The 25,967-nt window shown below is 39.9% G+C and overlaps 1 protein-coding gene and 1 pseudogene across 5 annotated transcripts; one reads left to right on the forward strand and one right to left on the reverse strand.

Annotated features, from left to right (window-relative positions):
• Nucleotides 1–362: 362 nt before the first annotated feature.
• LOC143304504 (carcinine transporter-like) lies at nucleotides 363–14,483 on the forward strand (annotated as a pseudogene). The gene is made up of 8 exons (XR_013061169.1): nucleotides 363–457; nucleotides 581–800; nucleotides 7,417–7,627; nucleotides 8,450–8,708; nucleotides 9,464–9,685; nucleotides 10,451–10,626; nucleotides 11,524–11,696; nucleotides 11,778–14,483. The product of XR_013061169.1 is annotated as a carcinine transporter-like (transcript).
• Nucleotides 13,806–23,045, reverse strand: LOC143304513 (organic cation transporter protein-like). 4 transcript variants are annotated; one of them, XM_076626988.1, is made up of 10 exons: nucleotides 22,802–23,027; nucleotides 19,781–19,976; nucleotides 19,193–19,451; nucleotides 18,032–18,224; nucleotides 17,820–17,925; nucleotides 16,984–17,087; nucleotides 16,704–16,918; nucleotides 16,133–16,308; nucleotides 15,467–15,674; nucleotides 13,806–14,689 (listed from the first exon to the last, which is right to left on the reverse strand). In XM_076626988.1, coding segments are annotated over exons 1-10 (1,515 nt in total). In that variant the 5' UTR covers nucleotides 22,858–23,027; the 3' UTR covers nucleotides 13,806–14,687. The 4 variants fall into 4 exon arrangements, with proteins under 4 accessions (XP_076483103.1, XP_076483105.1, XP_076483102.1 ...); XM_076626990.1 differs by lacking the exon at nucleotides 16,133–16,308 and having other exon boundaries at nucleotides 22,802–23,045; XM_076626987.1 differs by lacking the exon at nucleotides 13,806–14,689 and having other exon boundaries at nucleotides 15,456–15,674.
• Between the last annotated feature and the right edge of the window lie 2,922 nt (nucleotides 23,046–25,967).

Consider the following 25,967-nt stretch of genomic DNA (forward strand, 5'->3'; position numbering starts at 1 on the left):
CGTCGTAATTACATTGAGAAAATTTCAAACAGATCTAAACATGTATATAGAAATTTCATATATTTATTGGAAACATATATTATTGTTATTTTATATATAAAAATTACCAGAGTATTTGAGCAGTCAATTATTCGCTAAATTAATAAGAATAATAAGCCACGATGTACGTAGTAAAATCATCATCATGTGTTATATACATATTAATTTTTCATTTAACATATATATTTGCGAAATATATATACATTGTCTCATGTATATATATCTTCAATATACAATCTCAGATTGATTCCAAATTTTACTATTATAATCTCGATAATCGTATCTCGTTAGAGTGCTAACGAAATTATAGAACGTTTCGTGATATGAAAGTGTTCGAGTACTTCCGTGAGTCACTGTATATCATAAGATCGATCACCTTGATCGTTTATCGATCTGTATTCGTAAAACACATAAAAAGGTATGAACGCATTGCAACACGAATTTATTCGACGACCTAATAATACCCCATTCACCTTGAACTTAGTTTCCTCGTAACGTGTAATTCGAGTTAAGTAGGTGATCGAGGATCATTGATTCGCAGATATCGAGATAATGACAGTCATTCGAAGATCGAAACCTTCGACGACATACTACCGTACGTTGGCGAGGCCAGCCGCTACCAATGGTTCCTTTTCATCATGCTCCTTCACCTTCGTCTACGCGTTCCTCTACTTCACGCAGTTCTTCATCACGCTATTGCCAGCTGAACACTGGTGTACCGTTCCGGAACTCGAACGATGGAACCTCACAGACAAACAAAAGTAAGTGACACTTTATGTGCAATTTGTCTTATTTGAATTATTGAGTTATACGTAACGAACGATCCTACATAGTTTCTTTATGTTCGAATTTACCCTGTTACGCGATAGACATTTTCAGCTCGGGCAGATCGAAATGGTCAATAATCATGTTGATCGTATAACAAATCAATACATGTTTTCATTAAAGACGTTCCTTTCGATGTCTAGAAGTAACCACCTTCTATAGGAGACAATTTATATGCATATGTACATATCTGTTCAAGTCACGTGTACGTAGTTTAAACCAGGCTTCTCGAAAGCCTGTTTGTTTTCCATGCAGGTCGCAATAAATATTCTCGACGACAGAATTTTCCACTTGCACGGAGATTTCCATTTTCTCAGCTGTGATAACGTATCGCATCGCGACAATTTGTTTCTTTAAAACCACAATATAATATCTGATAACTTGCACGAAACAACTGTGTTTATTGAATCAGGAAAACCCAGGTATCGCGTTGTATATGTAAATGCATATGTAAATATCGTGTCGTACGGGAGTGGGGGAGATACCTGTAACCAGTTTGCGACGAGATAAAAATAGTTGGAAATCGCGATTCCATAGTTATACTATTATCAACGTCTTTTTCACGTGTTCTATTTCAAGAACGTAAGGAATTACCGGTGAAAGGATAGGAAGTCTGGATGGCACGATTCCAACGAATCGTGTTACCATTCTTGACGACGCATGCGAGATCTGGTTTTCTACGATGCGTCAACGAGGAAAATCGTTCGTTACGCTTGTTTTCCATTGAATCACCCTGGCCAAGGCGAAACTATCGCTTTGTAGATCGACGATTTCTTAGCGTTCCGGAGGCCCGCCGGAAACCAGTTTGGTCGACGACCTCCGGCAGATTCTAGACGTTCACGTGTTCCCCGAACTTTTTTTTTTTTTTTTTTGTACGTGGAGAAATCCTCATGGACACTCCGCTGCTGCAATAATCGCGTAACAGCAGAGTAGTGTCGGACTCCTACCGACTAAAACTCCACGATGACCATCTTATGCGCGTGACAGGGGTGCTCTAGGAACCTCTTATGAATTAACTTCAGTTGCATCCCCTTCTCGCGTTCTCTTGTTCGAGCCGGCTATTGAGTAGGCGTTAGGGGGAGGTCGTTGTCCCTAGCGCTGTCACTTCTTCTGGTCATAGTCCGTTGGGGTGGTGGCGGGGCGGCTCTGGGTCATCTGACTGCCATCCTTCTCCATCGTCTTATCCTGCAGGGATGTGAGGTTTTTTTCTCTCCCTTTCCGCTCACTCCTTCGCGAGCATAACTCGCTCGCAGAAGAGGCGGACGGCCTCGTATTCCTGTGACCCTCTCAACATCGCTTCCACAATCGCTGAGGGGGTCAACGTTTCTCCTATGGCGTGCCGCAGGGTGTAGCGGGGCAGCTCCCACGCCGGACATAGCTCCAGGGTGTGCTGCGCTGTGTCCCTGCCCTCTCCGCAGTGGTGGCAGATGTCTGTCGTCTCTCGCCTTATTCTCTTCAGGAACTCGCCGAACACGCCGTGTCCGGTGAGTACTTGTGTCATCCTGAATGTGAGTGGGAGGCCGTGGCGGCTCCTCCATGCCTCCCAGTTTGGTAGGACCGCATCCGCGCCTCGGTGTTCGCTTCTCCCGTTGATCAGTTGGGATCGCCACAGGTTCCATGTGTCCTCCTCGGCGGTTCCTGTGTCGTTTGGAGCCGCCTGCTCGGTGGGGTCTTCTCCCGGGTGCCATTCTCTCCGGCGGATGTATTTCTTTCTGAGCGCCAGCGCCCGCAGTTCCCACGGGGGGGACGCGGCTAGGGTGGACGCCGACGCGTGAGACACCGTCCGGTATCCCCTAATGATTCTGATGGCGGTCACTCTGTGCAGCCTTCTCAGGAGCAGAATGCTGCGACGGCTTGCCATCAGGTCGTCCGCCCATACTGGGGCCCCGTACATCACTCGTGACCGAACGACGCCCTCGTAAAGTCGGCGCACCGCGTCTCCGGCCCCGCCGATGTTCGGTAGTAGGCCGCACAGGGCATTGGCAGCCGCTGACACCTTCGGGATCAGTGAGTCGAAGTGCGGCTCGAACGTCCACTGGCTGTCGATGGTGAGTCCCAGATACTTCATCTGTGATCCCACCCGGACGGTTTTACCTGCCATGTTTATGCATAGGCCGGGCGGTGGTGTCCCTCGCCTCTTCCTGTCAAAGAACCAGGTGGCCTCCGACTTAGCAGGGGAGACTCTCAGGCCCAGTTCGTTCACGGCACGGATCGCACAGGCCGTTGCGATTCCGCTAATGCGCAGCGTCTCGTGCCAGCCACGACCCTCGACCAGGATTAGGGTGTCGTCCGCATAGCATATTATGGCCGCGCCTGGGGGTAGCGGGCATCGTAGTACCTCGTCGTACGCAACGTTCCATAGTATGGGGCCCAGCACCGAGCCCTGCGGGACGCCACGCTCGACGGATCGCTTTTACTCTCCTTCCTTACTGGTGTAACACACCCACCTGTCGTCGAGGTAGGCTCGGATCAATCGGACGAGGTAGCTGGGAACCTCGAAGTGCTCCAGAGCCGTCACTATCCTGTCCCATGGCATGGTGTTGAACGCGTTGACGATGTCCAGGGAAACCGCCAGCGCCACGCCTTTCCGGGAGACCATGTCTTCCGCAATCGCTCGTACGCGTCTGACCGCGTCAATCGTCGAGCGCCCCTTCCGGAAGCCGTACTGGCTTTCGTGCAAACCTGGCACTTGGCCCGCTGTGTGTCGTTCCAAGCGGGCGGCGACTACCCTCTCGAGTAGTTTGCCGACCTCGTCCAGTAGGCATATCGGCCGATACGCTGACGGCGAGGTCGTCGGTCGGCCCTCTTTATGGAGCAGGACCAGCCTCGCCGTCCGCCACGCCCGGGGGTAGACTCCCTCCCTCAGGCATCTTGTAAAGAGGTGCCGGAGTCTGGGGGCCATGACCCCCATCACTTCCCCCCAGATCCGGCCAGGGATTCCGTCCGGGCCCGGTGCCACGTTGCGGGCGGTCATTCTTCTGGTTGCCTCCCATATCTCCTCCTCCGTGACTTCCCAGTCGTCCCTCCATTCCAGCGGTCGTGTCGTTTCCCGTGGCCGTTCCGCCGCTCTGTTTTCTTGTGGGGGAAAGAGCGTTCCGGTGATCCGCGTCAGCAGCGCAGGCTCCATTTCCGCCGTTGTCAGGGGGCCCTTCGCGCGTAGTTTCTGTGTCACCGTCCTGTATGGCCTCCCCCATGGGTCCGACTCGACTGTTTCGACCAGTTCGGACCAGGCACGGTCCTTCGCTTTTTTAATTTCCCTTTGCAGCGAGCGCCGTAGCGCGCGGTACGTCTGGTAGCGCAAGGAGACTTCTTCTTCGTCGCGTCGTCGCCAGCGGCGGGCCCTTAGGTACTGTCTTCGGGCCCGGACACATCTCGTCCTCAGTTCCGCGATGTCGGGGTTCCACCAGTAAACTGCTCTGCTTCGCACCGTGCCCGGTGTGGCTCGTGGCATGGATGCGTCGCAGATTGCAGTCATGGCTTGGCGGAGGATTTCGTCCTCCTCTTCCACGTCTGCTTCGGTCGTCGTTGTCGAGGCCTCCCAGCTCCAAGCTGTTGCTATAGCAGCCGCCCGGAGTAGATCTTCATTCCTCTCCTTTATTTTCCATCTAGGTGATGGGCGCGCGTGTCTCCCCCTCGGCGGGCCGCGCCCGTCGTTTGTCGTCGGCATTCCAAGTCCAGGTGCGTCCACCTCCATGAATATGTAGAGGTGGTCTGACAGCGTCTCGACCCCTTCGGCCACTCTCCAGCCTGAGATCCGCCTGAATGCCTCAGGGGAGGCCCATGTTATGTCAACAATGGAGCTCCCCCTGCACGTCACGCAGGTACTGGTCGAGCCTCTGTTCACTAACAGAAGTCCAAGTCCCGCGGCCCAGTATGATAGCGTGCGGTCGCGCGCGTTGGTCCTGGCGTTCCCCCATACCGTGGAGTGCGCGTTGAAGTCTCCCAGGACGAGCACTTGTTGGGGGAGTCGTCGCCTGACGCAGTCGCCAACTCCGTCTAGGAATTCTTCGAACGCTGCCCGTCCGCTGTTAGGTGACACGTACACCCCCACCACCATCATCCCTGCCCACTCGACCGCGGCGTACCCGTTGCCGCGTTCCAGCAGGGCTCCGTGGGCGAACGCCCCGGGCGTTGATGTCCAGGTGACGGCAACCATTCCGTCCGTGTCTCCGACCCACTCCGGGGCATCCAGTACTCTGTATGGTTCCGCCACCACCGCTAGGGCGACCGTGCTCTCCCGGATGGTTTGGTGGAGCAGGTCTTGTGCTCGTCTTGACCTTCCCAGGTTAGTCTGGAGGATGCGCATTCTCAGTTCTTTAGTATTCTTTCCTTGTTTGTGGCTTCCTCCGCGCCTACCTCCTTGTTCGCGGGCTTAGGGTCGCTTTGCGACGAGGAGCCTTTCTCGCTGCCTCTTGCAGCCGTGGATCCGCGGGCGGCTCCTTTCGTTCCTTTCTTCGAGGGGGCGCAGGCCGGTCCCCCCATCCTGTGCACCGACGGTGCTCCAAGCGCCTCGCAGAGCAGGCATTTCGGGCTCGCAGTAGTGCATGCTCTCGCCTGGTGCCCTGGTTCGCCGCATCTGAAGCACAGCTGCCCCTTGTCCTCCTTGGCGGTGCAGGTCTTCCCCGTGTGTCCTATCCCAAGGCACCTGTAGCACTGTAACGGTCTCCGTTCGATGGCTTCCACCTTCGCCGTCGACCAGCCTATGGCGACCTTTCCAGCCTGGGCCAGTTTCCTCACTGCACTGGCAGGGCCTCGTATCCATACGGTGCCAAGTCCGTTCCGGGCGGGGCGGATTTCTCCCAGCCGGATGTCCTCCGGCTTGCAGCCGCTCTCCCTCGCCAGGGTGTTCTGGATTTCCACCTTGGTGGCTGCTATGTCTATCAGGGACACCCTTACCTCCGCGGCTCGGAAGGGGGTCGCCACGCGGACCTCGTTCGGGTCCAGAGCCCGCGTCAGCTGTGCTGCGAGCGCTGCGGCCTTCTCCCTTCCCTGGTCCTCAGGGACCTCTAAGATGACACCTCCGGTGATGGTCTTCCGCATCCTCATCGTGTTGATGCCGAGCTCGGTCAGGGAGACACTGTCCTTGGCCGCAGCCAGCACCTCCGCGTAGGATTGGCTCGATTTGTCCGTCAGGATGATTGTTACCGCTGACGTTCGCGGTGCGCGCGGGAGGGGCCCCCTGCCTCCCCCTCTTCGTGCGTCCTCCAATCCACTCTCCGGAGTTTTCCTCTGGCTCTCCGCCCCTGTCTCGGGGATCAGCTTCGCCGACTGCTTCTTCCCTGCCTCCTTCTTCTTTCCTCTTCTTTTCCTTCCGACGGTCTGCCATTCGGTGACAGCCGTTCGGCCTCCCTTGGGCGCTGAGGCGCTTGGGGCTCCAGGCTCCATCCCTCTCGTGTTCGCGGCAGGGGCGACCTCCTTTCCTTCTCCTTTTTCTGTTGTTCCTCCAGTCGGTGCAGCAAGGATCTCATCTCCTCTACTTGGTGCTGGATTGCAGCGAGACGCGCCCTGTAGCTGCTCTCATCCGCGGTGGGGCGCGAGGCCGGCATTTTTCGGAGTGCCTCTACCGCCGTCTCCAGTGTTGCTATGCGTCCTTGCGCTATAGCGAGTGCGTCGGTGACAGGGTCCGTTCTCCTCACTAACTCTGTCACGCCCGCGGTGATGGTTCTCGCCGCCTCCTTCAGGGTTTTCCCCTGCGTGCCCTTGTGGCCGCGGGGTGCCTCGGCAGCCTTGGCCACCTCGGCGGCCCGGCGAATCAGTTCGGCTCCTATGTCCGCCGTTGTGGCTGTTCTCATTATGTGTTCCGCGAACTGATCGGCTAGGAAATTTTTTTTCGTTTCGCACAATTTCTCGAATCTCCCCGCGTACCGTTTATTTGTCTGGAAATAGACTCACCGATACGTGCAGCGATCGGTAATTAAATCCCAACACAATTCGAATGCCTCGGAGTGCAATAGATACGGGACGATCGTCCTTCCAGCTCTTGCCTTTGTTCCTATTTTTACGGTCATTGTCTCTTTTCCTCTTTTGCATTTTGTGCTTTTGTTTTCCTGTTACTTTATTCTTTCACTTTTCCCATTTTTGATTTTTTTCTTTTTTTTTTTTTTGAAACAGCAGATTTATAAATAATAAGTAGGCCGCGGATTTTTATGCGAATTTTATTTTTACAGAAAATTTTAAAATGCAAAAATGTAAACACTATTAAAGATAATGTGTTATTACTGTTACTGATATCGTCGTTATTCTTTATTAGAGAAATTATTATAGATTTTTATATTGTTATGTATATTACTTTTGTCACTTTTTTTATTTAAACAGGATTCGAATTAAGTTTCAAGGAATTGGACTAATTTAAGATTAGGATTAAAAACTATGCACTTTTGAGTAGAATTTTCATCTTATTTTTCCAATTTCTCTCCCTCTCTCTACCATTTGCTGTCATTTTTCCTTGGTTATTTAAAAAAAGATAAGAAAATCAAACGAAAATTAGTATTCTTAAAAATACTTCTTGCAAATTTCATCACCGTTAATGTAACGTATTCTTGTTTTATGTAGGATTGCACTATCGATCCCACCAGCGTCGAGTGAGGAATTGCTGGCGGAAGGTGCGACTTCGTTTTCGCGATGTAACATGTACAATGTGAACTATACCGACATATTGGAGAGTGGTATCAGAGAGGCAGACCCATCCTGGCCAATAAAACCATGCCAATATGGATGGACCTTTAATCACACGATGATACCATACAAATCTATAGCTGTCGAGGTAAAATCACAAGAGAAAATTATATTCTTTATATAAAGTAACTTCAAACTTTCGACGCCGATTAACAAATTTTTATTTAAATTAAAACTGTTGGAACCGTCGTTCTATAAATATTTACGGTCTTTCGTAAAGCTGCTGACGATAGCATATAATGCAGTCATTATAAAAGAAGTCCTTGTTGGTTGCACGAACTTAGACGTAGGTGTAATTACTTGTTATGCTGTTTGCATCTTAACAGAGCTCGTTTATAGCGGAACATAAAATTAACCTTGTCATCCTTAATTATTTGTACGTCTCGGCGTATTAAATCACGAACATGAATCCGTTTATATAATATCGCATAAATCGGAAAGTGAAAGTTACAACTGTACAATAGACAGATATTTCGAATTGAACGTATAAATACGCATTTGGTAACTTCTTACGACTCAAGAAATTTTTATCGAATATTTATTGTTATTATTATTATTTCTAATTTCTATTTCTGCTATTTTATTACTAAAAAAGTCCTACTTAAATCGGGAGATACTATCTTCTACTTAACAAATTTATATTCCTTCCACTATGACAAATTCTCTAATCATATCCAAGAATTATGCAAACTACCTCTACTATTTTATTACTAAAAATATTACCAAAAGACTACAATTAACTAACCTACGACTCAGATTCTCAATTCTGATGATATTAAAAAACTACGGAATTTATTACTCGTCCTTTCGTCGTCTTCCTTATTCTCTTCACCTTCTATCGATTTTCCAACCACGCGGTGTTTTTTCATAACTAGCCGCAATCATAAAGCATCTCCCTTTTCTGTTTCAGCTGGAATGGGTATGCGACCACGCATTCCTCGGGTCAGCAGCACAATCGGCCTTCTTCGTCGGCAGCATTCTTGGAGGCTTAATATTCGGTTACATAGCCGACCATTGTGGCAGAATTCCGGCGTTGGTTGCGTGTAACGCGGTTGGTTCCATCGCGTCTGTCGGCACTGCGTTTTGCAACAGCTTCTGGAGCTTCTGTCTGGCGAGATTAGTCGTCGGTACCTCGTTCGATAACTGCTTCAACGTGCTTTTCATTATCGGCGAGTCATCGAGAAAATTATAAGAGAGAAAAAGCTGTTGAGAATAGGAAAACTATAATTTATGACCTAATAATGAGGCACCGGTATCGATTAACTATTACTATAATCGTTAAACTTATTATTCATTAGACTTATTATTTGTTAAGCTTTGTGATAGTCCTGTACATACGTGTAAATATAATCTCGACTTTGTGAAACAATGGCTAATTCACGTGAAGAGTTGTTACAAAATTCTAACCATAACCCGACATATATTTTCGACTTCTTTTTTCGCGTACAACACCCGCTTTCCGCTTGTATCACCAGTTACCAACCACCCTGTAGATAGGAAAGGTATTCAATTTTATACTTCCTTTACGTTTCTTATATTTTCTTTGTTTTTAATACTACGATAATTCTGAATCTTCCTGCATTTCCTAAAATAAAATTAACTAAGAATATGTTCTTAACTCTCAGCCTCGCGATATTCCAATTATATTATACCGTTAATTCAACCAAGTTACCAATCAGCCTCGACGCTACTTCCCTGTCTTTATAAAACCAGTATTAAAATAGACACAAATTACCATAAACTAGATACAAATTACTCGAATGAACATTAAGAGAGTATATGGGGCATTTTATGTGGGTCATTAAGAACCTGCTTAAGTATATAATTAGCATCGATAAACGTCAAACGCGAGGGAACGAGTATGCGAAGGATTAATAAACGATCTTGAAGTCCAGCGTGATTTATGTATGACTCGGCTGATTTTTTTCTAGGTTGCTGATGGTGTGGGTGTTCGACGGCCACGTTTGGAACATGAAACTTCTGGACCCCGACGTTTTCACGTCGTTCTCTTTAGCGTCCCTCACGGAACTTCCGGCCGCTGTTCTACTCGCCCTTTTCCTCGACAGATGGGGCAGACGATGGATGGGTTTCGCATCGATGTTCCTCTGTGGCATTTTCTCCTTCGTTGCCATCGCTACCCCCTCTGGTAACATTTTTTCTTTTTCTTTTTTTTTTTATTTCTTGATAAATGACTTGTCAATCTATATTATTCAATAAAATAGCAGGAACGTGTGAATAGCAGTGAGAAAGCGGGGGTGAATTTTATAGAAAAAATCCGGTTTTATCGATCGACGGTCGTTTTAAAAAGCGCTTTTCTGAAGCTTCTCCGGCGAAAGCTTTGGGAGATTGAGAAATGAAAGCTCGTGCTTGATGCAAGAATAATGTTTTTGTTAGATAGTAAGGAGATAAGCGGTAGCGTTAGGGGATATCCGCGTTTTCAAGGACATTAAGGAGTGGAAAATAGACATTTTTTAATCCGTATTTAGAATAGAACGTTGTAGTTATAAAACAATTTACTATTTTTATTTCCTCATCTTGCAACAAAACTTTCCTTCGAATTCTCTTTTATCGTTTATAGACAACAGACTTGAACGACATAATAATATAGACCCGTATTATTTAAAATCGTATTATAGAGAATTTACAATTATACAATCCGGTCATTTTACTTAGTATTAATAATAATCGAATCTTATAAAATCTTTTTATACAAATATTCCTCTTCTCTTCTTTTCTTTTTCTTTTTCGCCTTTAAATCCTATTCCATTAACGATTGACATTTATTTCTCAACGTCACATACTCGACAGGGATGACATTTAATTTTTAATTGGACCATGCGCGCATCGGGCGTATGTATCGTGCGTGGAATGCGGCGATCGTGGCATTTACATATTTCTCAACTTATTCAAGGTTCGACAACGGTTGCCATGGCGATTATAGCGCGTCTTGGGGTGAATATCGCCGCGAATATTGGTTTCCAATATGCAGCGGAAATGCTGCCGACTGTGGTGAGAGCTCAGGGCGTGTCTTTGATCCATATCATCGGTTATATCGCCCACATTTTGGGACCTTACATTATTTATCTGGTAAGTGAATCGAAATTTCTGTTAACGACATCGTATTTCTACGATCCGAAAATTACTCAACCTCTTTTTTAATTTACGACTAATATTATCTGTTATTGAAATACGTTTTTTTAAGTTGGTTTAATTTGTAGAAAAATTATGTTCCTTGTCGGCCATGGATTCTTCTTGTGATCTTACGAATCACGGAAACAAGATAGATTTTCGATATATTTTCCTCCGTTTCGTTTTTTTGTGAAGGAAATGTAACTTTTCTATTGTCTGTAATTATTTACAGGTTTGCGATACTACACTATAGCTTCGTTTCTAAATGAAACGAATGTTTACAAAATCTCGTTACACGGGTAACACCAATGATCCTTTGTATATTGACAACTTCTTCAAATTCTGTCTTTAACCAATATTCTTTATTAATATTTAAAAAAATATTAAGTATACAGAAAATACGAAGAGGAATATTTGCGAGGACACTCTCGATTATTGTGTAAGTTATTCTGTTCTGAATTATAAATTTACCTCAAAGTATACTATTATTTGTGTAATGTTATTACCGAAAATGAACTTATGGAAGTATCCATTTATTTCCCGAAAATCGAAGGGAAATTAAGGAATTAGCGGAAAGCGGAATTAATCGCTATTACTTCTAAAAGAGGTATAAAGGGAGACGTATAAAGGGAGACGTATAAAGGGAAACGTATAGAGGGAGACGTATAGCGGGAGACGCACAGAGGGAGGCGTCTAAAGGGAGACGTATAACGGGTGACGTAAAACGAGAGACGCATAACGGGAGGCGTATAAGGGGAAGGCGTGTAAGGGGAAGGCGTATAAGGGGAAGGCGTATAAGGGGAAGGCGTATAAGGGGAAGCGTATAAAAGGGAGAATATTTTTCGTTTAATTTAGGCTGACATTGATCCATCTTTACCGCTGGTTGCCCTCGGTTTGCTGTCTTTTGGACACGCCTTCCTGACCCTTGGCTTGTCAGAAACGTTGAACCAGGAATTACCAGAAACCCTACAGGAGGGTAACGACTTCGGCAAGGAACAAAGTTTCTGGTGGGTTCCGTGTATATCCTCGTAAGTATAGATTCTATAATATTCTTCCTCCGCCTTATGTCAATATAAATTTACTAATAACCGTTTATTTCAATTTGACAGGAGCAAAATGCTGAAAAAATCTTATAGAAAGAAGAAAGGCCTTTCAAATCCAGCGTTTACTGGCAGTGTTCAAAAAATGGATTGTACTAGGTTATAGCGGTTAGATTTGGCGACGGCGAGAAACTTGCCACTGGCATGAAACTTGCCAGTAGCGTGAAACTTACCAGTGGCATGAAACTTGTCAATGGCATGAAACTTGTCAGTGACATGAAATTGCCAGTGGCGTGAAACTTGCCAAATTCGTTGTAAATATAGTTATTAAACGTGTGCGTGTGATGTTAGATGTTAAGATATTACGAACGTATTGAGATTGGAGAGCTATTGAGAGAAACTAGGAGGAAGTATCGATTATTGCAGTGAAAGAGACAAGAATCGTCAAATTACACAAGGTATACGTTTAAGCAATTAATTGACGCTTCATCGACGAAGTAGCTTTGTTGCACACAAGATAATTTTCTTTAAAGTGTATCTTTTTTTAATTGGAATGACTGTATAAAAATGTGAAGAAATTTAAAGAATTAAGAACGCGGCATTTAAAGTACGTTGCGTTCACATATTGCGATGTAATTATTTCGCGTACTATAACGTCGGTAAAGTGTTGGAAATGAGAAACGATTCAAGTATCTTATGTAAATGTACAATTAAATTCAGTATTGGATATACGTATTAAAGGAAACGATATATAAAGAAATAATATACCATAGTATTTATGCATCTTTCGCTTTAAAAATCGAAAAGAAAGAGCTATATCTTTTTCTTCTTGCTCTTTTTTTTCTTTTCTCGTTGAAGGAATACTCTAGTTGAATTGATTTAACTATGAAATACCGTGAATAACAAAGGATTGCCACGAGACTCGAAACACAAAAAGAGAGCTGTCTTCGCGCATTGTCAAGCTTTCAACTTGTCTCCTTTATTACGAATCGCCTTTGTATCAATATAGGTGATTCATAAATCGCCGACACTTGAAATGAGAGTTTCGATCGACTTTTAAACCGAAGTGTATTTTGCGTTCGCTCGATCAACGTGGCTTTTTTTCATCATCCGTTTATGCATCAACACGTTGAACGCTTTGAAAACTCTGAGATCTCTGTTATTTAATTTAAATATATACATACATATATATATATTATTCTAATGAAACATCAAGATTGAAATTCTTTTATGATATTTTCTTTTTTATGATCTTTCAGTATTAATACGAGAAATATCTCTATTTGATATATTTAGATATAATAAGAATATTACTTCTGATAAGTATCCTTGAATCCGTAATTACTGATCATTCATAAAATGGAATGCATTAAAACAATTAATTGCTAAGCGTTCATTAGCTACCATCATACCCAATTGAGATTATAAAATGAAAGTTGTAGGATCTTTTTAAGCAGGAATTTTTTTTAATACAAAGGATATTAACATAATGTTCGACATTCTTCCGAAATTGTTCTGTTTAAATCCAATGGAAAAAGCAGTAAATAATTTATAGAATTATATACAAATTTTAGAAGAAAAATTGATAGATAATGAGTTAATTTTGAAAATGCTCAGGTTTAAATGTTACTTGAAACAGATCGAAACTCCGTCACGTGTTCAATTAGAAATAGTAAAATTCTGATTCGTGAAGAGACGCGAATATTTCCAATCTCGTTCCTTTCGATCCTCCGACCTGTTCGTCTTAAGCGCACAATCTCCGTTATACCACCTTTAAACAATGATTCTAGCAACTAGAATCATTCGATCGTTAGAATCATTCGCGTACTTATGAGACTAGCCCCTGCTTTCAGTTACCGATTAAAAAGACATACTATTGTTCGTTGCAAATATCAGCTATCGTTCCTCAAAACCTGAGATTCTTTGAAATATTCCTACGCTAGAGATTCAACTGTACATAATTGTTCAAGGCTACAAGTTAGTTCGATCCTCGTGATGCAATGGATAATAATTCGATCGTCTGGAAAATAATTCTGGACGAGAGAATTCTCATTTAACCCTTGACGGTCGATGATTTTGTAAATCATGTACGATATCGTAATCAGGAATGAATTCTTTTATATTTTTAATCTTGAAATTACACAGGGCCAATACATATTAAGCTGAATCGCAAATAAATATTAAGGGAGTCTTAAGGAGTTATAATATCGACATTTCTTATCAATACGATAGTGATATAATAATGTGATATAGTACAGAGTGTTTCGTAACTGATGATTCTTCGTATTTTCGAGAAAATAAATTTTGAATATGTTTCGTGAATGTCGTGTGAACACGAGTTGACAAAGCTTCAGAATTTCATTCTCTCGAACGTCGTACGAAAATCTCTCGTTCTATATTTTCAACAGATCCTTTCACATAGTATTATTCTGTACCACTGGTTATTAACCACATTAACTAACCACTGGTTATCACAGTATCAATTACCAGACACCCTGTATAATACAGAATATTACTTCAAATATCCGTATAATGAAGCATTTTATTTTCTATAATTAATTATAATTAAGTTCGGCTGTTAAGGGTTAATACATTGTAACATAAGTGATCGTTATCGTAGAACTCCTAATTATAGGATGGAGTTAGATTAGACGTATAATGATGAACGAGGATCATCGAGCATTAATGTATTTAATTATAGAGATATTTAGCAGTTTATTTTTGTTCGGGGGATTCGTCGATGTGTGTGCAAATAAAAAGTAGAATTGTTTCTTATATTAAGGTTTATGGAAGTTTTATTCGGCGAATCAATCTTATGGACGTGAGTGTATACGCGAATGTATACGTGAGTGATGATTATGAATACTATGAATAGGTTTCTTCAGATTGATTGCGTTGTTATTGGCACAACGACGAACACTGATCGTCATACGATGGCACGATTTGCTTACAATATTCTTTCCTTTCTTTTTTTCTTCTTCCTAAACCATAGAAACAGTCAATTAGAGTTATTTTTTTTTTAATGTACGCACAACTCGTTTTAGATAGATAAAAGTCCAGCAGTTGGTGCTGAAGAAATTATAACAATAATTTAAAAAGTCTTCAAGCTTGGATTTTATTAATATTGTACGTTATTTAAAATCGTACAAAAAAATATAACGAATAGATAAATAATCGTTAAAAATACGTGGATAATCGTTCAAAAGATATAACTGTTTCTTTTCACAAAGAAAAATTATCTAAACGTACTATTTTTTTAAATAAGATTTTGTCCAATATATTCCAGTAAAAAATGTTAAAAACATTAAAGGAATCAAAAATTTAAATCTCCCTAATTTATTATTTACGTAATTAATAAATTACGTAATTATTAATTTACGTAACATTTTCGATATTATTCTACGTAATATCTTTGAATATCAAATTAGCACCAACCGCTGAACGATTCGAACGTGCGTAACGCAAGTGAAAATTAGCATTAAAATTATAAAAGCTCTTAAAAGATAATAATAAAAATTATATAGGAACACGATTTCTAAGCTCGCTCTTTTTAGAATTAAGGCTTACAAATTCTTAAACGTAAACGATAAAAATAAAAATTAATGTAGGAGAATAGAAAAATAATATGTTCCGATTTTTTCTCGTACAAAAATCGTCAGACTGATCCGCTTGTAATATTGTTACTTCTAAAAAAACACGAATCCTCCTTCGTGTTTTTTAATTGAATTATTATTAAAAATCAGATAATTATCGTTCACAGGAGTGATAGTGTTGATGTCCATTGAAGTGTGTCTTATGGTAGCGAGGCAACGACCAGAAATGTTGGTCCCTTCCGAATTCTTCGCTTTGCTTGATAGTCTGAGGAAGATTCTGGCCGACAGTTTCCGGCAGGAACAAAACCAGTGCAGCGCCAAAAAAGGACACCGTGCTGATAATGAGCATTGGAAATCCCTCCCAAATTGCAGCCTAATGAACAAATATTAATTTATATGAGCAAAGGTTAAATACCATGAAAATCTGGTCAAAGTATTTCTCATTTAAAAAGTTTCATTAGAAAGTTTCAACCAATATAGTTTCATATCTTAAGTTATTCCATCATTTTTTATTTTAAATTTCAATTTTTTGACTAAAGATCAGTTAAAGAAAAGCGTTGGTTGCAACTTCCAAAACGGGCTTTCTAGAAAGTGAGAAATATTTTGATCAGATTTTTATAATATTTAACTTCTTCAGGAAACAACTTGTTTTAAGGTAAGAAAAAAACTATTTTACATTTTCATGAGAAAATTTACATGAGAACTTTTTCATAATTTCTAATAGCGCTTATTGTATCTTTTGGAATAAATTAAAGAGAAGTTGAACGTGGATGTACTTAGCGGTGTTTCAAAAATGTTGTAACAACAATAGTAGTATAAATATTTATTTACCGAGTCAGTGATATATGGCGCCAAAGAGTGTGCAACTATTCCGAAAATATGAATGAAAGATACGCCCTGCGATCTGACTGGCGTGGGCAGAAGTTCTGCTGCATACTGAAGACCAACATTGGCTGCCATGTTCAGACAGAATCGCGACAATATTGACATTACTAATTTCGCGAGCACTGGGGAATAAATTAAAAAATACAAAATTAATCCTGGATACACAATACTTGATTGTAAGTTTAATTAAAAATATAGTCCGATCGAAGCTTAATCAAAAACAAATTAAAATTTCACACAAACTTTAAACTTCTATAAATCTCCAAATTCTAGAAAACCAACATATAGAAAATTATTGCTTCTAAAATGTGCACACCTCTTTCAATTTCGCCACTAAATTAATTCCTAATAATTCCTAAATTCTAGTTCCATCAAAATAATTATTTTCCAAGATTAATACCTTCGAAGTTGCCAAAATTCTTTTACATTCATCATAAACTTAATTTCAGATTTTTCTCAATAATACGTCATTATAATCGTTTTAATTTTACTTTAATAAACAGATCGATATATTTACTGGAATGCAGCATAAGTTCAGCGATACTGAGTACACAGGTCATTGCCATCGTGAGAAATCCGCAGAGTCTACGACCCCATCGGTCGAGCAACAGGGCGAGTAATAACCCAGCTGGAAGTTCTGTGGCACAGGCGATCGAGAACGACACGAACACCGAGCTCTGGATAAGTTTTAATGAATACACGTGACCGTCGAACGGGATCAGGGTGAAACACCTACAAGATTGTATCGGTTATTTATGAAGGTTTTCTCGCAACATGAACTCGTATCTTATACTTGCCAGCATGCAACTAGAAGAATAGTGTTTCTCGCCAACCGTGGCGTTCTGAACAGATCGAGCAGCGTCGCTGATTCTTGAATTTTGTCCGGTGCCTCCATGTTACTCTGCAAGAATTTATTTCGAGAATAATTAACGAAAGATATAATACGAGTCGTGCCTTTAGCCCTTACACAGTTCAAAATTCATAACACACTGAAAAGAAATTTTATTTTCATTTTATTCGTCATTAATAGATAGCACGAACAGTGGCACTTTGCATTCTGTTTTATGGAATTAGTCGGCATGGCTTTTGATATCGAGATTTATTAATATAATGGGTGGTTGGTTGATTAAATACTTTTCTGATCCGAAATACAGTCGGGAACAAAACTAAGTGGATTAGTGGAGAAAATGTAAAAATTCATTTCAATCATTTGCTGAACTATCCGCATATTATTAGAAGGAAATATAATAAATAAAACTCAAGTATATGAGGCTGATACTAATTTGATTATACTTTCTTCACATCTATTTCCATTAACTATAGCAGCTTATTTTTATCCCCGATTGTACTTGTAAATTGTAAATATTTTATAATTTCTATATAAATTCCCAGATTTACTTCAAATTTTGTACGAGATCGATATAATACCACAATGGAATCGCGACAGTCAAGTTTCATTTCATATTTCATTTTTCATCGCGTTTCATTTTTAAAACCTGTCTATGCATGTTAAAATACATTCGCGAGTCTGTGTGTTTTCGACGTGAATCAAATATATCTGTCAGCACAGATTCAAGTACTGTACCGTATGATTTCGCGTAAGCTTTCTAGAATTCTATTTGATCGAACTTACGACGAATATATCGCAAATACGCGAGTCTGGATTTCTGCGATTGATCCTAGCTATTCTCCGTAGTTTCTCAACAACCTTGTCCATCATCCCGTTGGAAACGTACCAGCTTGAACAGAGAAAATACGAGTGATATGGATCGATAAGTAAATTTGCATAAATCTCAAAGCGCAAGTTGAGAATTCGAATAATCGAACGATTAGGAGTTTACTTACCGGGCGCTCTCGGGAAGAATCCACGGTGTGATAGCGACAGATAACAGCGGTATGGCAGTAACGTAAGTAAAATATCTCCAGTTCGCGATATAATAGGCTATCCATGGTAAAATTGTACTGGCCACTGCGAAGTATACGCCAAAGGCGATATTCACGTCCAACGTTCGTTTCGAAACAGCCATATATTCGAGAACTGTGGGATAATTGATCATCGATGACTCTCGGAATAACTGATTATTATATCAAGATACTTAACGACGATTATTCTTTATGTTGCAGTAATAGAACATGGAAAATTTATCGAGTGAAACCGGTTATTATTAATATGGAGCAATTGATGACGAGCCGAATGAACGATACCATCAACATAATTGTAGGATAATTGTAAGATTATAAATATAATTCCGATTTTAAATTAATCCGTTTACTCTGCAAACGTGAATGTTCCGAGTTTGAGCTGGTCCGTATAACAAAAAGCGCTACATAATGCACGTGTTTTGCTTCTAACGTATTTAAACGAATTACGTGTTGAAAATTTTGTGATAATTTTCATTTCGAACGAATATACAGAGTGGTTGGTAACTGGTGGTACAAGCGGAAATGGGGTGATTCTACGCGAAAAAAGAAGTCGAAAATATAGAATAAAAATTTTTCGTTCGAGGCTTTGTTTTCGAGAAAATCGACTTTGAATTTTCGCTCGATACGCGTGCACTTTATCGCGTCTCGTTATAACGGATCTCACTGTAGATCGTTGTCTCGATGGAAGAATTAAAAAAAAAATTTGTATTCTATATTTTCGACTTCTTTCCGCTTGTACCACCAGTTACCAACCACCTTGTATAACTCGATTTAAGAATATCAAGATATAACTATCCTCGACGACATGAAAATCGATGAAACGATCTTTAACAATAACAAAATCAATATATTCATCTCTGGTGGTGGCAAAAGCTCTTGAATCAAGAACTCGAACCGTATAGTTCAATCGAGTACAGCAACGTCAAAATTATCTTCGAGGAACAATTCATCAAAAATTTCTCACGCAACATCATCTTTCACGTAATAGAAACATTGACTTCATACTAACGTTATCTCTCGCGTGACTGAAACATTGGCTTATCGGTCGAACCTCTCGCACTTTCTACTTCGTAGAAGGCTTACCGATAATCAGAGGAATGTTGATACAGTTATCGAACGCCAGTCCAGTGAGAAACCTACAGACGGCGAATGACCAAAAACTATTTGCGCTGGCAGTGAAAATGGAGGCAAAAAGGGCGATACCATTGCAGAACATTAAAGCTGGGATACGACCCTTGTGATCGGCGATCCAACCGACTAGGAAACCACCGATGATGGATCCGCAGAAGAAGATGGCCTGCGCCGTTGATACGCGGTATTCTCGGTCGCATACCCAATCTAGCTAATCACCAAGGTTAAGAGTTAGTCAGCGAAAAACCAGATTCATATTTTTCAGAATATAATTTTAATCCTGCTGCGGTCTTCGAATTTTTATATCTCGATTCTGCTCGCAGTTCGATGAATGAAAGAGTTCTTTAGGCTCTGAAAAAAACGTTCGCGTAAAATCGGAACGAGGAATTATCCGTATTAACAATTATCGTCTTATACTTTCTTTAAACTTAAGAAATTTACTATAACAAGGTTAGAGTAGATCGGAAATGACCCAAAGAACGCAGCAGAAGTGTAAGAATTTCGAAGCATGCGATTCAGACAACGATGTGAATACTTCACCTCAGTTCCTATACTAGGATATGGAATCTGCGTAAAATTATACTCCCATTGAGTACATTTTATCGTTTTGTTTGTTTGGAAGCCCGATGAGCTCAGGCTCTTATCGCTCTTCAACAGCTCTGTGAAGTTTACGTCCTTCCGTTGACATTGTTCGTAATAGGGATAAACGTTCGTCACTGGAATCGCTATCTTAATCCTAAACACCCCATACGATAGATGATTGATCATTTTAATTATTAAAATAAGAACCAAAGTCCAGACAGAGTAATCCAAAAATATCTTGTATCTTATCGTGAAATTTTTCTACAATATTTTCTAATAATTTTCGAAATGTTCGAAAATTCGAGAAATTCCAGAAATCGCGATCGTTTCTCGTTGCTCTTTGTTCAAAATATCGATCACGATTAATCAGGCACTACCAACCACATCCACTAATATCACTGTCAGATCGATTAACAGCAAGTTATGAAATTAGTAATTAAGGGCACCCTCGATCAAACCATTTTTCTCTCTCAACGTCACACTAAATCATGTCAAATGTATCTTTCCGTTCCAAATGTCGTCGACTAACTTCCAACGAACAAAATGTCTCAATACACTAAGTTCGATAACTTCGTGTTCTTTGTGGAGATAACCGAAGAATTTTTCCGTTATTGTAGCATTTTCGTTGCTGCTTCTTAATTTAAAAGTAAAGAAATAAAATTAGTTTGAAAAAGCAATTAAAGTAATTCACGTGGGTTTCTTTGAAGACGGCGGAAAATCGATGATAAAACGAAATAGAAATAGAAATAAAATAAAATAAAATCTGCGATTAAACGAATAATTAATACATGTTATTTTGAAAAGGAAATTGGCGATAAAATAGGCGAAAAACAGTTTCTATTAAAAAGGTTATACGAATAATCAACGCAGTTTGCTTCGAAGCAAAATTAGAATTGGCAATCGAGCGAATGATTGACGATTTATTTGGAAAAGTTAGCGGAATCAATGACTAAACAAGCGAGATTTCGTTAAATACACGATTTCCTTCGTAAAGAAAGAAAAAGTAGATTTGTTGATTACACGAATAATCGCTGCAGTTTATCTCAAAGAAGAAATAGCGCGGATGGTCAAACAGGCGAGAAACAAGGTTTCTCCGGGAAAAGAAAATAAAATAGCTGATCGAGTAAATAGTAAATACAATTTACCTTGAGAAAGAAGCAGACTCGAGCGATCAACACTGTTTCCCTCGAAGAAACGCTAAAATTAATGGTCAAACAATCAAAGTAAGTAATTTTTCTCGAGGATAAAGTAAGATCAGTAGTTAAATCAACAAGATTGGTACAGCTTCCCTTCAAGAGACACTATGATCAATATTTATACAGGCAGTCACGGAATCTCCCTTTCGACTGATCCAATCATTGAGTGAAACGATTGTATTCGATGAAATTTTCCTCGAAGATGAAGCAGAGTCGCAGATCCTTACGTAAACAACCGATCAAGTTTCCACGGCAATAAACCTAAATTCCCTGGCTAATTGAAAATATAAAGGAGACACGACCACATTTCCATTTAAAGAAATGCAATTGTTAGTTAAACAACGATAGGATTTTCTTATTCGAAAAGAGAGGAGAAAAACGTCCGATGTTCACGAAGTCTTGTACAAATATGATGAAATAAGCTTGCTTAGCGAAGACGAACACGATACTCGGTGACACGTGTTTGCCAATAAAAAAGGAGAGAATCGAAGAGAAACGGAACCAAAGGAAGAAACGTTGATTGACAGTGGAACCGGCGAAACTAGAAATAGTTTGGAAAACACGATTTCCCGATCGCGGACATCGAGGACCACGTGCTCGCGTCGCCATTGATCGAACTCCATTTAGGTTTGCGGCAAATCGTCGCAACAGCGACGTTGGTAGAACAGAGACACAGAGTTCTTCTGTCTCACAAAAAGCAAGGTGCATACATATGTATTTCCTTGTTTCTCCAAAGCATAGTGGCGCCACGCCGGAAACCGGTTGTCCAAAGCCAGCCATACTTTTCAATGGTGTTGAAATGAATTGTATTGTCGTCTTGTCGCGTACTAAAATTGCGATATATGGACGGTGTTAAAAATTGACGTTGAAACACAACTGATTTTTGCAATTTAAATAACGGATGTATTGAAACGAATTCAGTGGACTTTTCAGGTAAATTTGTCGTTTGTTTTACCGAGTTTGATCTTGGATCGACTCTAGTATATTTTTCATATTTAATTGAAATGGGGAATTGCGTTATGTTATTTGTTGATACTCTGTAGGTTAGAAATGTTAGCATCGTTATTTTAGAATTAATATTTACAAAAGGCATAAATGTAATTGAATTCTAAAGAGGATTAATTAAGAATGCTCAAGCTTTTTGTGAGATTGGTTTTTTCTTGCAAGCTACCTCTATAAATTAGACCTCTCCTGAAGGGACACGTAGTTTCGTCAACCGGTTTCTTCTAACAAGATTCGTAGAATTAGCTTTTTGCGAAGGGACTGATTTATGAATATTGTTTCTTCTGAAAAGACTGCTTTGTTACCATAAAAAATCAAGGACAGGTTTTCGTAGTTTATATTCACCGAAATGTTCACACACACAATAATTTCGAACAGTACGATTAACAAATTACTAGATATGTCTGTACAAATTTCACCTTACGCTCGAAGATACAAGCAAAGCGAAAATTAAATTTCCAAAATCAAATATCAAGAACAGTAAATAACTATATGCAGAATATTCTTCTAGCGAAAGACAGACAGTCTCTACTCAGTATGTACATACGAAGAGAAAGATACACACTACATTCCAAACACATGTCCAAACACAGGAATGACCTCGTAACTTACATAACACCACAACTAAAGAAATTACACCATATAACATTGAATGTGACGGATGTAATATGGCACATCAATTATCGAACAAAAAGTTTCATAAAATTCAAATTAAAAGAAATATGGGATCGCGAAACACACAACGGGTGTGCATAAGTTATGTACGTAACTTCCAACTTACACACATGCAATAGGTTTAACCGTTACTGGCGTTGGTAATAACAGAAGCACAGTCATGGATCCGTTACCATGTCTAGCGTTGTTTCAACGAGTTTCATTCCCACTTGATTTAGTGTCGCTCCTAACCGCTGGTTCACGCAACAGAGAAGGATAAAATGAACCACGACAGATATACAATTACATACTTACGTACTATATGGTTCAAAGTCTATAAATAATATTGTAGACGGTATAATTAGAGGCCTTCTGTACTATTTCCGCACGCAGTAACGTCCTAAACGTATACACGGAAAACTTTAAATCGTGGCACAATTGAAGCCAGAAGAAATTTTAAAGTGAGCTAAAAAATGAAAAACAAGCCGAAGATTCAAGAATAACAGAATTACACTGGAAACTCTATTTGGGTGGGGGGGGGGGACGGAGGGTGCGTTTGAAAATCGATCGCGTATTACGCGGTAGGTAGTAGTTGACTGATATGATTGGAGTAATAAATGTCATTACGGATTATTTGATATCACTTTTGAATAAAACTTTTTGAATAAAATTCAATGTCAAGATTTATTCATTATCGATACTTATCTTGTTTACAGTAGATTGTAGAATCGAGATATTCTGTTCGTAATTTTTTATGAAAATGTTCTTCGCTTTGATGAAGAATTTTTATTTTTAAAATGATATAAATGTGATATCTCGACGATATAAACGATGATTTTCTTTATCTGTATATAAACTAAGCAACTTCTAGTTTTATAGATTTTTACACAAAGTTCGTCAAAATCATACGTAAGAAATATTTTCTTTAGATCTTGTACCGATTTACTGAATTACATATAGTAAATTATGCTAATATTTAATAACTAAATATAACTAGATATAAGTAATTATATTAAATAACAAACGGGATCACAATATTGTTTATGGGTACAGAGACCTTAGAAAAATTATGATCGTAGTCACGTAATTACATTGGTTCCTCAAGAATCCTGTCTACCTTGATAGATCATTAAGCAACGTGACTGGAATCGCATTGCGTCGTCGAAGGAAAATTTTTTATCTTTACTTTGTTGTATGAAAATGCTTTCACTGACTGTGTAGAGGTCGGACTGAGGGAAATCTGTGTTCGCTTCTGGTTTCCATAACAGTAGAACGATGGATCTTGAACAATAGATACATTTCTGTTATGTATTATAAACACGTAACTGAAGAGAATTCCATAATATTACCCAAAAACAGTTCATTCAATTTTAATTTCTGACTAGAAGAGACGAGATATTCGCTAATGGAAAATTTTCATTTTTAAAATGCTTTACATTTATTAATACTCTTTTTTCGAAAACGATATTTATCGTACCATCTAATACTCAAAGATCAAAGCCTATCACAGTTTTCTGTTCCATCTTTTTTAAATGCTTAAAATATTAAACCTAAATTTAATATTTTTTATCATTTTATTAACACGAAATCTGTTATTAATTATTTACTGTAATATTGTACAAATATTTCAGTCTTCATTTTGCCATACTAATACATAATGATCGTGATCTATCTTGATCATCTATCTTTTCCAAACTGATAATGTATTCCTTCATGGAATTTACCAGTTTCACTTCCTTATTGTTCATTTATCACCTAGTATCGGTAACAGATCATGTTATACGTGTTTCGTCGGCAAAACAAACAGAACTAAAGGATCTAAGAATCGCTCAGTAAGTAACAATGCGATTATGGCTGATTTCAGACAATCTGCGGCATTAAATTTTCTCACGTTGTCTCGTAACGATCGTGATTTTCCTTCTGATCCTTCAGATTAAACGTCCTTGAACATCGTTAACTAAATCATGAATTTATAACGAACCCCATTTTTCATTATTTTTTAACAAGATTCCAAAAGATATGAAAAGTAGACAAAACGGAGAGTTTATCTGAACATAATATTTATCGAATAAATCGAAATTTTATTACACGTATTTAAATATTTAAATAATCTATCATTCGAGTGTGTAATTTGTAATTATAAAATTTTATAATTCGTAAACTCGTAGAAGGCAATTAAAAACTCATGAATACACAAGTGTGTGTCACTTCATGTATGTACTTGTTGTATCGGGTATTTATGACATTCAAATAATAATATCTACATTTAGCTTTCGAAAATTAACTTGCTAATACGAAGCGTATTTACCTTCATATTTTATAATAAACTTAATTATTTCGTTAGCAATGAAACATGCGCGTCTCGCAGAAATGTAAAAAATCGTAGACAAATATAATGTTCCTAGTTTTACTTAACTTCTTAATTTTATTTACAATGATTATTGTAACGAAGTGTCTTCAAGTGGCAATAACTCAAATTTAATCCAATTTTTACGAACGCATAATCAAACTCGAATTTTATTCTTTAAGATATAGTTCATTCGAGTAACTCTGAAACGTAATTAATTAAAGCTTAGAAACGAAAGATTAAAAACATTTAATCCCCAATGGTGTATCTATTCCACTCTATATTAATATTAAAAAAACATACAAATCGGCGTCAAAAGATGTCAATATTTACAATCATAAAAATCGCCACGTTAAATCATCTTTTCATCTACTAATCCCACTCATAACAGCACACTCACCAAACAAACTATCAATGATCGCAAACGAGTCACAATGCCTTTCACATTTTACGTAAGCAAAAAAAGAATACAACGATAGTGATAGAAACTTTACAAGTGTCCCATTTACATATGTGCGTGTCTGTGTCAAGACTGCAATCAGTAAGATTAATCTCGTCTGTCGTCGACAGCATGCTTCTCCGCAACCTTACTAGTTGGCACCGAATAATGGTACAATCGTCTCGTAACATGTATGATCGATAACTCGTCACGCTAGAGGGGCATATTCATTACTCGTCGCTTCAGATTGCATCACGTTAATATTAATTAGCGACAGAAACTACGATAAAGGTCGCGAACTCTCGTATGTTGAACCTTAACATTGGGGCAGTGAACGATATTTATGGAATAGAGATGATATAGCACTGCACGTACGTAGCTGTGCGCATAGCATCGGATTCCATTGACTGTTAAGGGAATTAAAATGAGAAGAGAGAAGAATTTTCCATAACGATGCTACTAAACGGTATCGAGAAGAATCATTTCGTCGATGGTCTACAATAAAAG

This window comes from Bombus vancouverensis, unplaced genomic scaffold (genome assembly GCF_051014615.1).
Source record: "Bombus vancouverensis nearcticus unplaced genomic scaffold, iyBomVanc1_principal scaffold0038, whole genome shotgun sequence".
NCBI lineage: Eukaryota > Metazoa > Arthropoda > Insecta > Hymenoptera > Apidae > Bombus > Bombus vancouverensis.